We start from the raw sequence: 13,964 nt of genomic DNA on the forward strand, positions 1-13,964 counted from the left end.
GAGAGAGAGCGCGCTTGTGATAATGCGTCCGTCACAACACACATGTGATATCGGCGATAACAGTTGACAGTGGAGAACAAGCCGTCCGTTGTATTGTTGCCGCTGCTCACATAAAGAAATAAACACACACACATACACATATTTATATATGCACACATACACACACACACAGCGCACACTGATTTTACTTTTATTTTGTTTTGATTGTTGCCTGTGGAGGGGTGCATTGACTTTTGCCTCTTTATACCCTGCAGCCAGCCAGTCGATGGTTGTAAGCAGGGTATCAGAAAGCTATAAGCATATATCACAATCGTATAATAGCCTGATTTCCTACACATTCACATTGTTCAAATTTGGCGATGCCATTCCAAGTACCCATTGTGGGTTTATTTGTATAAATAAAATAATAATTTATAAATAAGAAAACTGTTTATGAGATTGATATAGCTATAGTTTATATAGTTTATAGTTTCAAGTAAATTGAGATTTATATTTGCAAACTAATTGCTTGCATACTTTTGTGCATCTCTTATCACAGGGTATCAAATTGAAGTGTAGCCTCAAAAACACTCCAAAGTATTTTAATTATAATGTTTTTTATTTATATTTAAATCATCATACTCTGTTAAGCTATTGACAGTTTAAGTGCCATAAGTTTGAACTTTTTTCATTCGCATTTAGCTCGTTTAATTTGTATTATATTATTTAATTTGATTTGTAATGCTCTTATTGTTTTGTGCATTTTTATAACTATTTTTAAGTCACTTTAATGTATATGCCTAATAACTTTTCTCTCATTTTTTTTTTAAATTTTACAGTGCGGCTCAAACGCCTTCGCTGACATTTCCCTATAAGCAACAACAACAGCAGCAGCAACCAATTGCACACCAACACCAACAGCAACAGCAACTTGGCCAACACCAGCAACAACAACAGCAGCAACAGCAACAGCAACAACAGAAACTACCCACATTACAGTTGACATTTCAGAATTTAAACGTGTTGCACAACGAACGCAAAATACTTTCCGATGTGAGTGGATTAGTCAGGTAACAACAACAAACGACCAAGCAAGCAACCAATCAACCAACCAACCAACCAACCAACCAACCAACCAACCAACAGCAACAACAAATAAACAACATTGCGCACCAGTGGCACAATAAACATCAACAAAACCCACTGAACCAGTGACAACTAACAACAACAACAACTCTTCCCCTTTCTCTCTCCCTCTCTCTCTCTCTTTCTCTCCTTCTCTCTTTCTCTTTCTCTATCTGCGTTTCTTTAGTCCCGGCGAGGTGCTGGCCATTATGGGACCCTCGGGCAGTGGCAAAACAACATTGCTGGATTGCCTCAGCGGTCAGCGGCACTTTGAGAGCGGCGGCGTTTATCTCAACCGCGAGCCGCTCTCAAAGAAGTGGCGCCGCAAGATTGGCTATGTGCTCCAAGAGGAGATCTTTTTCACACAGCTAACGTTGCGCGAGACCGTCATGTATACGGCGCTGCTGCGTCTACCCGAGTCAATGGCGCGTGCCGAGAAGATGCGTCTCGTCGATCACATTTTGGACACGCTGGAGCTCACCGGTTGCCAGCAGACCAAGTTTGGTGATTACCTCAATCGCGGTCTCTCTGGCGGGGAGAAGAAGCGCGCCAACATCGCCTGCGAACTGTTGACGAATCCACTCCTCATGCTGCTCGATGTGAGTACAAAAAAAAAGATGAAATAAATAAGAAAACAGCCTAAAAGCTTAGAATATTTTTTTAATAAAATATTGCCTTGTCTAGTTTACAAGGTAAAGTTAAAAAAAATACATAAAACAATAGCATATATATCAGTTAGTTACTTTTAAATACATTTTAGAGATTTCATAGCTTCTCAACTAAAGTTTCCAGTGGAAAGTGCATTGAAATAACAAAACAGAATTGTTATCTTTGGTTGGTTAGTTTTTAGTTCATTTTGTAGTTATTTTAGCTTTGCCAAAACAAAATCTGATTTTTGATTTTATTTAAATTTATTTTCCTGCAGATTAAATCTTCGTCCCTAGCTTAACCACTCGCTTTATGCAAGGCTTTAAGCCATATATTTTCAACATCAAATCATATTAAATAAGTAACTAGAAAGATAGCTTTAAATCGATTTAATATTTATTCTCAATTTAAAAGAGAGTTAAACCCATTCTTTTGGGTTCTTAAATATTGATTCTGATGTCTCTGCGAACTACCTTGTCTTGTAAATGATTAATGATTACTATTATTATTATTAAATATCATATAATAAAATAAATTCTATAACTTTTGTTGTTTGCTAGGAGCCGACTTCCGGTCTGGATAGCCACTCGGCCATTTCGCTGATGAAGGTGCTGAAGCGTTACGCACAGCTGGAGCAGAAGACGATTGTGATAAGCGTACATCAGCCGTCGTCGCAGATGTTTCACATGTTTGATAAGCTGCTGCTGTTGCATCAGGGACGCACCGCCTACTTTGGCGAGGTGAACAATATCTACCGGCACTTTGAGGACATTGGAGTGACCATCCAGCCACACTATAATCCCGCAGACTTTGTGTGTAAGTGAAAACTAAAATCGATAAGTTCAAAACATTTTGTTCACATTTTTCCGTTTGCAGTGGAGCAATTAAAGTCGTATCCGGATATACGCGAGAAGCTGTTCATAGCCGCCAGAGAATCGCATGGCAACTATTTGAATCGCAATTGCATAAGCAGCCATCAGGAAAGCCCAGATAAGTTCAAGCAGCAGCACGACACCATTCTGATCAACGACATGATCAACGACTATTACAATCAGCGGCATCACAATCATCAGCATCATCACAATCACAATCACAATCATCATCAGCATCGTCATCATCAGTATGCTGATTTACATCACACAACGAACAGCTGCGAAGCGGATGAGGAAGCTGCTCAGCATTTAGTTTGGTGCGGCGCCGATTCGCAATCGAATTTCAGTTCCTGTGCCTCCAGTGATTGCCAATCGTATTGCGTTGGCAAGTGTTCCGCCAGCGATGACGATTGGCTTTCGTATCCCACACGTTTCCACACACAGTTCAGTGTGCTCTCCAGCCGCAACTTCAAGGAGGCCAAGCCACGCATGTTGTCCAAACTGAATTGGTTCCAGACCATTGGTTTGGCGCTGATGGCGGGCGCCATTTGGTTTCAGCTTCCGCGCACCGAGGAGTTCCTGCACGATCTCCAGGGCTGGATGTTCTTCTCGCAAACCTATTGGATGCTCTTTGCGCTCTTCGGTGCGCTCAATTCATGTGAGTAAGAGTTTGGCCAATAAAACTATGCTATCTGAATTATTGGATTAAATGTTTAAGTAGCCATAGCAAGCTTGAAAATCTGCTTTCATTGTGCTCCAATTCATTTATCAATTTCCTGAGCAGTTTTTGTAATTTTTATAAAACATTTTTAATTCAATACTTAGATTTTCCTTACTTCCAATGCACTTTTGATTGATTATTGTTAATATAACTTGTCACATTGATTTAATACTTTATTTCATGACCATTTGCTTAGTTCCTTCGGAACGTGAGGTGATCAGCAAGGAGCGTCGTTCGGGCGCCTATCGCCTCTCTGCCTACTATCTGGCCAAAATGTGTGCAGAGCTACCTTTGGTCATAACGCTGCCCACTGTCTACCTCATGATTAGTTATCCGATGCTGGGCTGCAGCAGGTACAACCATCTCCAATTATCCCTAAAACAAAAACATCCATTGACTTATTAAATAACTTGACTCTTTTCATGTGCAGTTTTAAGCTCTTCTTTTTGATGCTCATCTTTCTGCTCTTGAATACGATTGTGGCGCAAAGTGTTGGCTTCTTCATTGGCGCCTGTTGCATGGACATGAATGTGAGTATTACGCTGAGTGCATTATATACGCTGGCCACGCAACTCTTTGGCGGCTATCTATCGTCACGCATTCCGGAAGGTCTCAGCTGGATACGCTACACATCGATGATACACTATGCATACCAGAATATGCAAATACTTGAGTTCCGCGAGGGACCAGCTATTAGGTAAGCAAGTCTTATATATATACTATATATACATGTATGTATTTGAGAAGTCATTGAATTGTTATCCATTTCCATATCTAAACATTTGCATTTACGACATTTACAGCTGTGGATCGCCGAGCAGCTATGAGATATGCAAACAGCAGACAACCGAATTCATTCCATATGAGGAAATACTCAAAGCACAAAACTCCACATCACCACTCTGGCTAAATACGCTCGTATTGATGATGTTCTTTCTGGTATTTCGCGGCCTCGGCTATGCGGTATTGCGCTATCTGCGCTGCCCCAAAAAGACGTGATACAGCTGACAACGAACCAGTGATACGTAATTAGTAGCATGTGAAAAATACAAACTAAGCACAATACACTAAACACTAAACACTAAACACTATATTAAAATGCTCCTACTAAACCTAATGTTGAACAAATTGCAAACGTGCGCCAATTTTGTGATTCAATTTTCAAGCCACATTTATTATTAATTATTATCAGCTACATTTAGTTTATTAACGCCAATATTTATATATATATATATATATTTATATATATGGCAAACGGCAGGCGCTATATCCAAAATTTGTTTGTTGCATTTTGTGAACAGCAATTTTTGTTTTTGTTTTATGCATTTTAATTGTTAGCCATTTATGCCTAATATTATTATTATTATTATCATATTATTATTATTATTATTATAATTATAATGTTGCTGCTAAAGAAGAAATATTTGTTTTTCATATGCGAAAATTATGTTTTAAAATACGTTTTAAATCAAAAAGTAAGTTAAACAACAAGTTAAAAATCCCATATATCTATATTATTATAGCAATTCGCAAATCTGTATGTATTTAAAATGCTAGAAATTTTTGTAGATTTTTTTATGCAAATTTTTTCACTTGGGAAAAAACACTGTGATTTAGTATGCTAGTTTTTTAATTAGTTTTAAGTTTGCTGCCTAAAAAACTATGTAAAGCAAAACACACATCAACAAATTGTATAAAAATATGCAGAACGTTGTATTATGTTAACTTTAACTAATTATATGTAATTAAATTTATTTAAAATAATACACATGAAAAATATGCCGAAACAAAAACGTCTTTTATTATCATGATATACAGCGAAATTGCAATGTTAAATTGAACAATCTAGCTTAAAAGAGGGTTATATCATTGCTAAAGTAATCTTAAGAGCGGGACTTATATTCTGTCTCAATTCTCTAGCATTGATTTTCCCTTGGTTTCTCTCAAAAAGAATAAAAAGCAAAGGAAACAAATGGCTGTGATGGCCGCACAAGACCACAACGTGGCAGGCAAACCCCAACCAGCCATGCAAAGGGGAAAGATATTGAGAATTAGAAATACCAACGAGCTGCATATAACAATGGCAATTGATGTAGCCGTGTTGCGTATCTGAAAATACGAAACACAAAAATTCAAATGAACAATAAATGCAGTTGTTATATGCAAACCAACCTTAAGGGGAAACATTTCGACCATCAGCACAAACAGACAGCTAATCAAACCAATGTTCCCTAGAAAGATATCAATTGCCATAATTGCGACTGGCACCCAGCTCCACGCTGTGAAATCATAAATGCCCGTAAAGTGTGTAAAGAAGCCAAAGGCAGCCAGACTTAAGGCCACGCCTCCTGTTGATACCACCATGAGAGCTTTGCGGCCAAAGATATCATACAGAACGGTGCCCACAAAAGCGCCAAGAATTTGCACTGATCCAATGATAATTGTGCTGGTATTAGGATCCATGGTGCTGCCCGAATTTGCAAATATGTCCGACATATAGTTGATCATCACAAAGAGAGCGCTAAACTGATTGGCAATGATGATCACAGCCGCCATACCATAGCCCTTAATCGCTTCTCGTGTAACTAAAAGAAAATACAATCCTTTATATACAAAGACAATAGTTAATTAAGTTAATCGCTTACAAAAGTCCTTAAGGACAACCTCATGGGGCACATTATCTTCATTGGTAAGCGACGCTTTAATATAGTTGAATTCAACCATAGCGAGTTTGATTAGATAATCACGTTCTCCTTTAATATTCTTATAGTATCTAAAAGATTGCTCAGCTGCCATAATTTTTCCCTTGCGTATGAGATGCGTGGGTGAGTCACGTATAAATAGTAAAACTAAGATAAAATAGCAAATTGGACAGACAACCACTATTAATGGCACAAGGTGATAGGCCAGACGTGTGCCCAAAATGTAGCCTATCAGTATGCCAATATTTATTGACAGCATCACCATCGATGCTAAAGTTCCGCGAATGCTGAAATGCAAATAATTGATAACATTGAAGAAATGAGTGAAAATACTCGCGTTCAAACTTGATTATTCGTTAGATATATAGCATGCTATTGTTACTTACTGTGCATCAGAAATTTCACTTATAAACAAGGGGTGTATAAGATATATGCCGCCACCGGTAATACCAGCCAAATATCGACCAATAATCAGATAATCAACACTTTTGGCAAAGTAAACCAATAACCAGAGGCACTAAATTAGAATTCATTTTAGTTGTTGAACCAAAATATTCTGCAATTCTCTTACCGTGTGTGGTACAGCCATTAAGAGTAGGCACATCTTGCTTCCAATGCGATTCAGTAGAAGTCCTGCGAACACGTTGCCGGTCACGGAACCCAAGCACAACGCTGAGTCGACCCAAGATATTTCGTTGATGCTGATTGGGATATTAAGCGGCGTATCCGTAGATTGTAATTTACGTAATGTGGGCGATAGCCAACCAATCCCAATGCCATGTGATATACATATTATATTGACTGTAGAAGTATATGTACATTTATATGGATTTGAATGTTTCTATTATTTTAACAAGCTTTTATTATCTCACTTATCACTGTCCCGAATAATTGAGAGCGATTCCTTTTATTCAACAGACAATTTGAAAGCTTCAAGTAATTTGCACCCATTTTAAGCACTTGCTCGATGATTCAGTCATTCCCTAATGAAATTCTATTCTATACTGCAGCTGTGTAGCTGCGGAATATTCATTTTATATCTTATTTACTGTACTGTGTTATATCTTATTTACATAAAGATTATCGTGTGTAACAAATATGCTGGACTCAACTTATCTGTGTAATGTGAGGAAGTAAAGACACATTCTAATATACTTCTTAGAGTGTCTGTGTAAAATATTTGGTTTTCTGAGTAACATTAGGTACTTATTTATTTAATTTATATTAAATGGTAGTTTTTCCACATTTTCGAATGATAATACTATTATATATTTATAAACATAATATAAATTATTCTTTATAAACATTTGCTGGAATATATATGTTTTATTTTTGTTTTTTTATTGAAATCCTAATCTTCCTGCATCGATTTTCCTTTGGTTTCCTTGAGAAAAAAGACAAAGTAAACAAAGCCAAATGCGTTAACGCCAACACAGGACCACATTGTAGTCGATATTTGCCATCCGTTCATGCAATAGGGAAAATACGTAAGTATTAAAAACACAAACGCATTGCATATGAAAATTGATATAGAACTTGCTCTCGCAGTTATCTAACGAATAAATCATATCAATAAATAAAATTACGGAATATAATCATACAAAATAATTGCTCTAACCTTAGGCGGAAACATCTCAATGAGAACGACAAAAAAGCAGCCAACCAGTCCAATGTTGCTTAGAAAGACATAAAGAGACATAAAAAACAGTGGCACCCAGCTCAATTCGCTGATTTTGAACCAATGTAAATAGTATTCAAATAGACCTAAGACCGTCAAACTAAAAACAACACCAGCTGAGGAGACCATCAATAGAATCCGGCGTCCCCACTTATCGCAGAGAAGTGTTGTTGCAAAAGTGCCGAGTATTTGAATAACGCCAAGGATAATTGTATAAGTAGCTGGATCCATAGAACTGCCAGATAATTGAAATATATTCGACATATGGTTGACCATGGCGAGAAGTCCACTAAATTGATTAACAATAATGAGAACTGCAGCTGAACCGTATGCCTTGAAAGCAGCTCGAGTTACTACAAAAAATATCGTATGAGATCAATAAATAGCTTTAAGTTATATATCACGTACAAAAATCTTTCATTCTGAGCTTATCCAGACGCTCATCAGGGTGCTTATCAGCCGTGAAAGTATGCTGCATTTGCGTAAACTCCAACATTTCCCCACTTTGATTGTTCTTATTGATATTCTTATAATATCTAAACGATTTTTCAGCGGCTTTGAACTTGCGTTTACGTATGAGACGCACAGGTGAATTTCGAATGAGAAATAGAGTTAATATGAAGTAACTGAGTGGAAAGACAATCACTGCTAAAGGTATGGTTTGATAATCAAGATATCTGCCCAAAATGCAGCCGAAAAGTATGCCAATGTTCAGAGACAGCATCACCATTGTTGCTAAAGTCCCTCGAATCCTACAAAAAGATAGAGAAATATTTTAATTATAAAATTCTCACACAATTTTAAAATAATAAAAAAAGCTCAAGCTTTCATCTATTTTTTGCAGGTCCTCTCTGATATTTATAAAATTCATTAAATTTCAAATGCTTTACATAACTATCAGAATTGTTTAATTATTTAATTAGTTTAATTCAGTCAGTCAGCTCCATAAATATTATCTTTAGCGCCATGGAGCTGCTTTTTTATTGTTGGTGTACATATATATTAACATTAATACATTCATACAATTGAATTATTGTATGCTTAGTGGTATTACTCACTTGGCATCTGAAATTTCGCTGATAAATATGGGATGAGCAATGTACATACAACCACCGGATATGCCAGCCAAGAAGCGTACGTACGAGAAATCTTCATCGTTTTCAGCCAAATAAATCAGCAGCCATGAGAACTGTAAGAATGTATTAACTATAGTTATCCTGTAGATACAAATCAAATCATATCAAATTATTTTATTACTTTCATAACCAAAACCCAATGAAATGTGAGTTCTGGTATACCATAAGCCCATGAAGTTTATAGATAAATTTCTCCGTTTCCGAGATATAAATGAAAATCGATTTGTGATAGCAGATAAAAAGCACATTTTGTTTATCGTTTAAGAAAAAACGGAAGAAAATTGAATATTCACATACAACTATATACTTGGAAAGGGAATGACTTGTGTTCACTGTATCTGGTAGTCGAGATCATTTTAACTTCTTTCACTTACAGATTGTGGTATGGCAATAAACAGCAGACAGAGGCGGCTGCCAATGCGGGGTAACATCAGACCCATAAATGCATTGCCAGCCAGGGTAACATCAGACCCATAAATGCATTGCCAGCCACAGCGCCCAGGCCCAGTTCGGAGTTCATCCATGAGATTTCCGAGATGCTTAGCGAAAAGTCGAGTTGCCAATCGTGAGATTCTTCCTTGCGCAGTTTGGGCGATAGCCAACCGATGCCGATGCCATGTGAAATGGATATTAGATTAACTAAAAATGGTAAAGTTGTGGGGAATCTTTGTAGTTTCAGTTGATCTTTTCAGCATTGAGCATTTACTGAGAACTGTCGCCTGGAATTGACAGCGAAGTCGGTGATTCAGCAAATCATTTAGAACCTTATTTAGTTTCGCACACATTTTGTTAGATGTAAAGAATATTCACAGCTCTGTTGTAAAATTGCTGTCGCATTAGCTGGGCGCATCACTATACTAAAAATGCACATTGTTTGCAATTGACTTTAATAGACGTTCTCTGGCAGTTCTTGGTACGCTTGGCTATAAAGATAAGAGATAAGATTCGGATTGCAAACAAACGTTTTTTTTTTCTTATAATTGCAAATGTAAAGTTTCACACTTTTTTTTTTTGTCAGAGATGCAACTCATTTATAATTTGAGTATCAAAAATATTTTATTAAAAATTACTTATAGACTAGAAAGTCTGATTTAATACATATGTATAGGTATAATATATGCTAAGAATCCAGCATCGATTTGCTATTCGTTTCTTCGAGAAAGATAAGGAAATACACAAAGCTGGCAATTGCAAAAAGACTCATGCTCCAAATGGTTATGGAAATGCCCCAATATTGCATGCAGAGTGGAAAGATTTTGAGTGCCACAAAAACAGTGCAACTAAGGATGACAACAAAAGTCGAGACAGCTGCAGAGCGAATCTAAATGAACACAAAGATGAAAGAATTGAAAATAATATTTACTAAGCTAGTTTAAGTGGACTTACCTTAGCTGGCATCACCTCCACCAGCACCACAAAGAAAACACCAATCAGACCAAGTTGGCACATAAATATATCCAGCGAAAGTATAACCAAAGGTAACCAATCAACTGCCGATAGATCATAGATCTCCGCAAAGTAGATGAAACAACCAAAGGCAGCCAGGCAGATCGAAGCGCCCAAAGTGGAGATTAAGAGGAGAATCTTACGTCCGAATTTATCACATATCAATGTGGTTGTATAGGCGCCCACAATCTGAACCACACCAATGACAATGGTGCACATGCTCACATCCAGGGTTGTGTGGGAGAGTGCAAAAGTATCCGATAAGTAAGTGGTAAAGCAGAAGGTGCCCGTAAATTGATTGGCCACTACAAGAACCATTGCAGTTCCGTAAGCCCTCAGAGCAGGTCTAGTAACTGAGGAGTTTAATAAAACTATCAAATTACTTACATTTAATATAATATGTAAAGCACTTACGAAAATCTTTGTAATTGAGGGCATTTACTTTCAACCCATTTTCTTTTGTCAGTTTGTGTTTAATATCTTCAAATTCCAGTATGGAACTTTTATCGTCATCCTTGATGTTCTTATAATATCTAAAGGACTTTTCAGCAGCACCAAATTTGCCATTGTTGATGAGATAGAATGGAGTTTCCGGCAAAAACAGATTGCTTATAAAGTAACAAATGGGCAGGGGAATGATAAATAGAGGCGCCGTGTAGTATGTAACACTTGTGGATAGTACATAACCCACAAGAATGCCGATGTTGACCGACAGCATGACCATGGAGGCGAGTCGACCACGAACTCTGTAGGGTATAAGGATTATAAAAATTAAATGGAAATTCTATTACAGATAAGACTCACTTATCATCTGAAATTTCGCTTATGAAAATTGGTAGCACAATATAGCCACCACCTCCGGTAATGCCAGCCAGAAGTCGCGCCAAGTACAGATACTCTACAGTCTCTGCGAAGTAGGACAGCAACCAGAAGCACTACAATTTTGCAGTAAATAAAATATATTAGATTTGTTTTATAATTTTAACATTGCTGCTAAATGAGGCTAGACAAATTTCGCACTAACCACATATGGCACAGTTAGAGCATACATAATGGGCTTGCGTCCTATGCGATCCTGTAACAGGCCAGCGAGTAAATTGCCAATGATACTGCCGATGCCCAGCGATGAGCCAATCCAGGATACCTCCTCCACATACACCGAAAAGCTTAGCGGCGATTGTGTAGTTTGCAGATCCCGCATCACCGGCGACATCCAACCTACGCCGATGCCATGAGCAAAAGTCGAAATGTTCACTGCGGGAAATTAAATACAAAATAGTTTCAAATATTATAGATATATTTCAACTGAGAGTCTTACCCAGAAACGTTGCCAGAAACTGGTACCTGGTTCTGCGACTCAACAGACAATTTGAATTCTCAAACACAGCACCTAATTTTAGCGTCATTGTGTTATGCCCAAACCAGTGTCTCGACTGACTGGTAAATAGCATGAGAGTCGTCTAAAATATTGAATTGCGTCTAGACTGGAAAGCTAGCTACAATTTGTAAAAGTAAATAAAACTAGATAAAATTCTTTACTTAACTTGAAATTAATTTATTATACGTAACACAACTCAATCCTCAACCATAGACTTGCCTTTAGTCTCTTGCAAGAAAAACAAAAAGTATACAAATGTTAAGAGGCTGGAAGCAGCCGAAACCCCGGTATGCCATAATAATGCAACAAAAGTGGAAATAATTTTAATGTGCAAAAAATTAAAACACTCAGAAACACAACTGAGATGGATGTGCCTAGAGAACGTATCTGAAAATTATAAGAATCAACTAGCATCAGCTTTGTAAAGGTAGCTTCATAAAAATGCGATTGGAATAAATAATGTTATACATATATGAATAGTATAAGAATATTATAATCTTTATAATATTTCAACATTAAAATTCGGCGATTAAAATTACATTTTGATTTGAAGAAGTTCGACTTAGTAATTAGTAAATCCATTTTGCCTACCTTCGCCGGAAACAGCTCCACTAGTACCACGAAAAACACTCCGATAAGTCCAACATTTCCCAAATAAATGATGAGTATCATCAGCATCAACGGCAGCCAGTTTTGATCGTTCAGATCGTACAGTTGAGCTAAGTAAGTGAATAATCCGAAGGTAATCCAGCTCAAGGCAACGCCCAAAGTGGAGATCAAAATGAGAATGCGATGTCCAACAATATGTACAAGTATGGTCGATGTCCTTAAGCCCTTAAGTGCTGGACTGGTAACTGTTGAGAATTGAGTTTAAATAAAATAGTTCGATAAATAGCACACAGATGTTGTGCTTACTTAAATCCCTATAAGTCAGAGCTATTTTATTTTGTGTCTGTTGAGCATCTATCGCCGATCGCAGCTCCTCAAAGTCCGCATCGGAGAGCCGCTGATTTTGATAGTATCTATAAGATCTCTCCGCTTCATTCAGTTTACTTTGTTTTAAAAGATATGCCGCAGTTTCGGGCAGAAAAAGATTTGCAATAAAGTACTCTATGGAAATGTGTGATAAGCCAGATAGGTGCTCATTATGTAGCCAACGAGTACTCCAGAATTAACAGATAACATTACCATAGATGTCAATGAGCCCCGAATTCTGAAAGAATCAATTATATTAATTTATTGAAAATAATATATATTGTCAGTGAGAAAACGGTGTTTTTTCAAAAACACAAATAATAATAACTTTTGTTCAGAAACTTGATCAATTAGATGTAATATGTATATAGCTAAAGAGACTCACGTACTATCGGCGAACTCATTCCAGAAAAAATGCTATAGTCAGATTCCCAGCGAGGCTGCCCAAGCCCAGCATGGAGCCCAGCCAGGATATCTCATCGATGCCCCTTTTGAAAGTCGAGGGGAGTGTCGGGCTATTCTATTTTTGTTAGTGCCGGCGACAGCCAACCAATTCCAACGCCATGGCCAAATGTGAGAATGTTCACTATTGTGATTAAATAGTATGCCCGAAGTTGATATTAAAAATGTTCCACTGTTGACTTGACTTGACACATTGTCGTCCATACCTATAGTAGATGCCAGCAGTTGGTAACGTGTTTTTGGATTAAGCAGCGACTGATCCAACAAGTTAATCATCATTGTGATTAAGACGCCTTAACAAGTGCAATGTCGGATATTTAATGCTGATATTTATATATTTCAACGTCCCTTAAATGTGGTGTGTCGACTCAGTTTGTTGACTCTTACGGCTTTTATATTGCAAATAATAAGATATAGTCACAAACCCGTATGATGTTTTCAATGTTTCCCGAAACGACTGAGAACACTTAGTATATTAGATCTTTATGAGGTGGACAAAAAGATTAGTCGTCCTAAAGCGAGCAAATAGTTCACAACGAATGCAATGAACTTCATGGATAGGCATAAAAGGCATGCATCCAACAAGTGTTATTTGTTACTATACGGAAAACCGTTTTTAAAAAGAAGGCTTGTCTGCCTATGGCCAGAGATCTTTACGGCTTACATTTGAATATGGTACATTTAGTTATCATGTAATAGGTTCCGGATGTAAAATATTCTACTCATGGGTTCAAGTAAAAATTCTGCACTTAATCTTAAGGTCACTTGAAAGTCGAGATGTTGACTGTGGCCATCGCAGCAAATATCAACCGCACCTATGACATATCTACACCCAATATATA

At 37.3% G+C, this 13,964-nt stretch overlaps 5 protein-coding genes across 6 annotated transcripts; 1 reads left to right on the top strand and 4 right to left on the bottom strand.

Moving 5' to 3' along the window:
- Window positions 1–912: 912 nt before the first annotated feature.
- On the top strand, window positions 913–4,553 carry LOC6562669 (ABC transporter G family member 21). Of its 2 annotated transcripts, none has more exons than XM_032736504.2 (7): window positions 913–1,049; window positions 1,292–1,703; window positions 2,313–2,568; window positions 2,629–3,282; window positions 3,542–3,698; window positions 3,776–4,042; window positions 4,149–4,553. In XM_032736504.2, the coding sequence occupies exons 2-7, from the start codon at window positions 1,314–1,316 to the stop codon at window positions 4,342–4,344; spliced, it is 1,920 nt and encodes a 639-aa protein (XP_032592395.1). In that variant the 5' UTR covers window positions 913–1,049; window positions 1,292–1,313; the 3' UTR covers window positions 4,345–4,553. The 2 variants fall into 2 exon arrangements, with proteins under 2 accessions (XP_032592395.1, XP_032592394.1); XM_032736503.1 differs by having other exon boundaries at window positions 967–1,032.
- A 569-nt stretch (window positions 4,554–5,122) lies between these two features.
- On the bottom strand, window positions 5,123–7,059 carry LOC6561928 (facilitated trehalose transporter Tret1). Its single transcript, XM_001988596.2, has 6 exons — window positions 6,920–7,059; window positions 6,619–6,848; window positions 6,434–6,564; window positions 5,991–6,334; window positions 5,518–5,930; window positions 5,123–5,454 (listed from the first exon to the last, which is right to left on the bottom strand). The coding sequence occupies exons 1-6, from the start codon at window positions 6,996–6,998 to the stop codon at window positions 5,254–5,256; spliced, it is 1,398 nt and encodes a 465-aa protein (XP_001988632.1). The 5' UTR covers window positions 6,999–7,059; the 3' UTR covers window positions 5,123–5,253.
- Window positions 7,060–7,359: 300 nt separating this feature from the next.
- On the bottom strand, window positions 7,360–9,720 carry LOC6561927 (facilitated trehalose transporter Tret1). The gene is made up of 6 exons (XM_032736379.1): window positions 9,645–9,720; window positions 9,236–9,580; window positions 8,784–8,914; window positions 8,134–8,477; window positions 7,666–8,078; window positions 7,360–7,599 (listed from the first exon to the last, which is right to left on the bottom strand). Exons 2-6 carry the CDS (start codon window positions 9,383–9,385, stop codon window positions 7,399–7,401), a joined length of 1,239 nt encoding a protein of 412 aa, XP_032592270.1. The 5' UTR covers window positions 9,386–9,580; window positions 9,645–9,720; the 3' UTR covers window positions 7,360–7,398.
- A 214-nt stretch (window positions 9,721–9,934) lies between these two features.
- On the bottom strand, window positions 9,935–11,737 carry LOC6561926 (facilitated trehalose transporter Tret1). Its single transcript, XM_001988594.3, has 6 exons — window positions 11,626–11,737; window positions 11,332–11,561; window positions 11,112–11,242; window positions 10,722–11,053; window positions 10,248–10,660; window positions 9,935–10,182 (listed from the first exon to the last, which is right to left on the bottom strand). The coding sequence occupies exons 1-6, from the start codon at window positions 11,711–11,713 to the stop codon at window positions 9,982–9,984; spliced, it is 1,395 nt and encodes a 464-aa protein (XP_001988630.1). The 5' UTR covers window positions 11,714–11,737; the 3' UTR covers window positions 9,935–9,981.
- Window positions 11,738–11,874: 137 nt separating this feature from the next.
- LOC6561925 (facilitated trehalose transporter Tret1) lies at window positions 11,875–13,398 on the bottom strand. The gene is given in 7 exon segments (XM_043214709.1): window positions 11,875–11,970; window positions 11,973–12,072; window positions 12,277–12,539; window positions 12,601–12,798; window positions 12,801–12,898; window positions 13,046–13,246; window positions 13,329–13,398. Coding segments are annotated over 5 exon segments (726 nt in total). The 5' UTR covers window positions 12,877–12,898; window positions 13,046–13,246; window positions 13,329–13,398; the 3' UTR covers window positions 11,875–11,881.
- Window positions 13,399–13,964: the final 566 nt, after the last annotated feature.

The sequence above is a fragment of the Drosophila grimshawi genome, unplaced genomic scaffold (assembly GCF_018153295.1).
Source record: "Drosophila grimshawi isolate 15287-2541.00 unplaced genomic scaffold, ASM1815329v1 contig_1377, whole genome shotgun sequence".
Classification (NCBI taxonomy): domain Eukaryota; kingdom Metazoa; phylum Arthropoda; class Insecta; order Diptera; family Drosophilidae; genus Drosophila; species Drosophila grimshawi.

What these genes read in the sequence shown, in the direction of transcription:
- LOC6562669 (XM_032736504.2), top strand. Translation starts at nt 1,314, where the DNA reads ATGGGACCCTCGGGCAGTGGCAAAACAACATTGCTGGATTGCCTCAGC. An exon ending in CACTCCTCATGCTGCTCGAT is followed by an intron (nt 1,704 to 2,312) that starts GTGAGTACAAAA and finishes GTTGTTTGCTAG; the next exon opens with GAGCCGACTTCCGGTCTGGA. An exon ending in CTTCGGTGCGCTCAATTCAT is followed by an intron (nt 3,283 to 3,541) that starts GTGAGTAAGAGT and finishes CCATTTGCTTAG; the next exon opens with TTCCTTCGGAACGTGAGGTG.
- LOC6561928 (XM_001988596.2), bottom strand. Translation starts at nt 6,998, where the DNA reads ATGGGTGCAAATTACTTGAAGCTTTCAAATTGTCTGTTGAATAAAAGG. An exon ending in ATTATTCGGGACAGTGATAA is followed by an intron (nt 6,849 to 6,919) that starts GTGAGATAATAA and finishes ATACTTCTACAG; the next exon opens with TCAATATAATATGTATATCA. An exon ending in TCGAAATGTTTCCCCTTAAG is followed by an intron (nt 5,455 to 5,517) that starts GTTGGTTTGCAT and finishes TCGTATTTTCAG; the next exon opens with ATACGCAACACGGCTACATC.
- LOC6561927 (XM_032736379.1), bottom strand. Translation starts at nt 9,385, where the DNA reads ATGGATGAACTCCGAACTGGGCCTGGGCGCTGTGGCTGGCAATGCATT. An exon ending in TTATTGCCATACCACAATCT is followed by an intron (nt 8,915 to 9,235) that starts GTAAGTGAAAGA and finishes ACATTCTTACAG; the next exon opens with TTCTCATGGCTGCTGATTTA. An exon ending in GCTCAGAATGAAAGATTTTT is followed by an intron (nt 8,079 to 8,133) that starts GTACGTGATATA and finishes TATTTTTTGTAG; the next exon opens with TAACTCGAGCTGCTTTCAAG.
- LOC6561926 (XM_001988594.3), bottom strand. Translation starts at nt 11,713, where the DNA reads ATGACGCTAAAATTAGGTGCTGTGTTTGAGAATTCAAATTGTCTGTTG. An exon ending in AGCGAAATTTCAGATGATAA is followed by an intron (nt 11,054 to 11,111) that starts GTGAGTCTTATC and finishes TATACCCTACAG; the next exon opens with AGTTCGTGGTCGACTCGCCT. An exon ending in CCTCAATTACAAAGATTTTC is followed by an intron (nt 10,661 to 10,721) that starts GTAAGTGCTTTA and finishes TAAACTCCTCAG; the next exon opens with TTACTAGACCTGCTCTGAGG.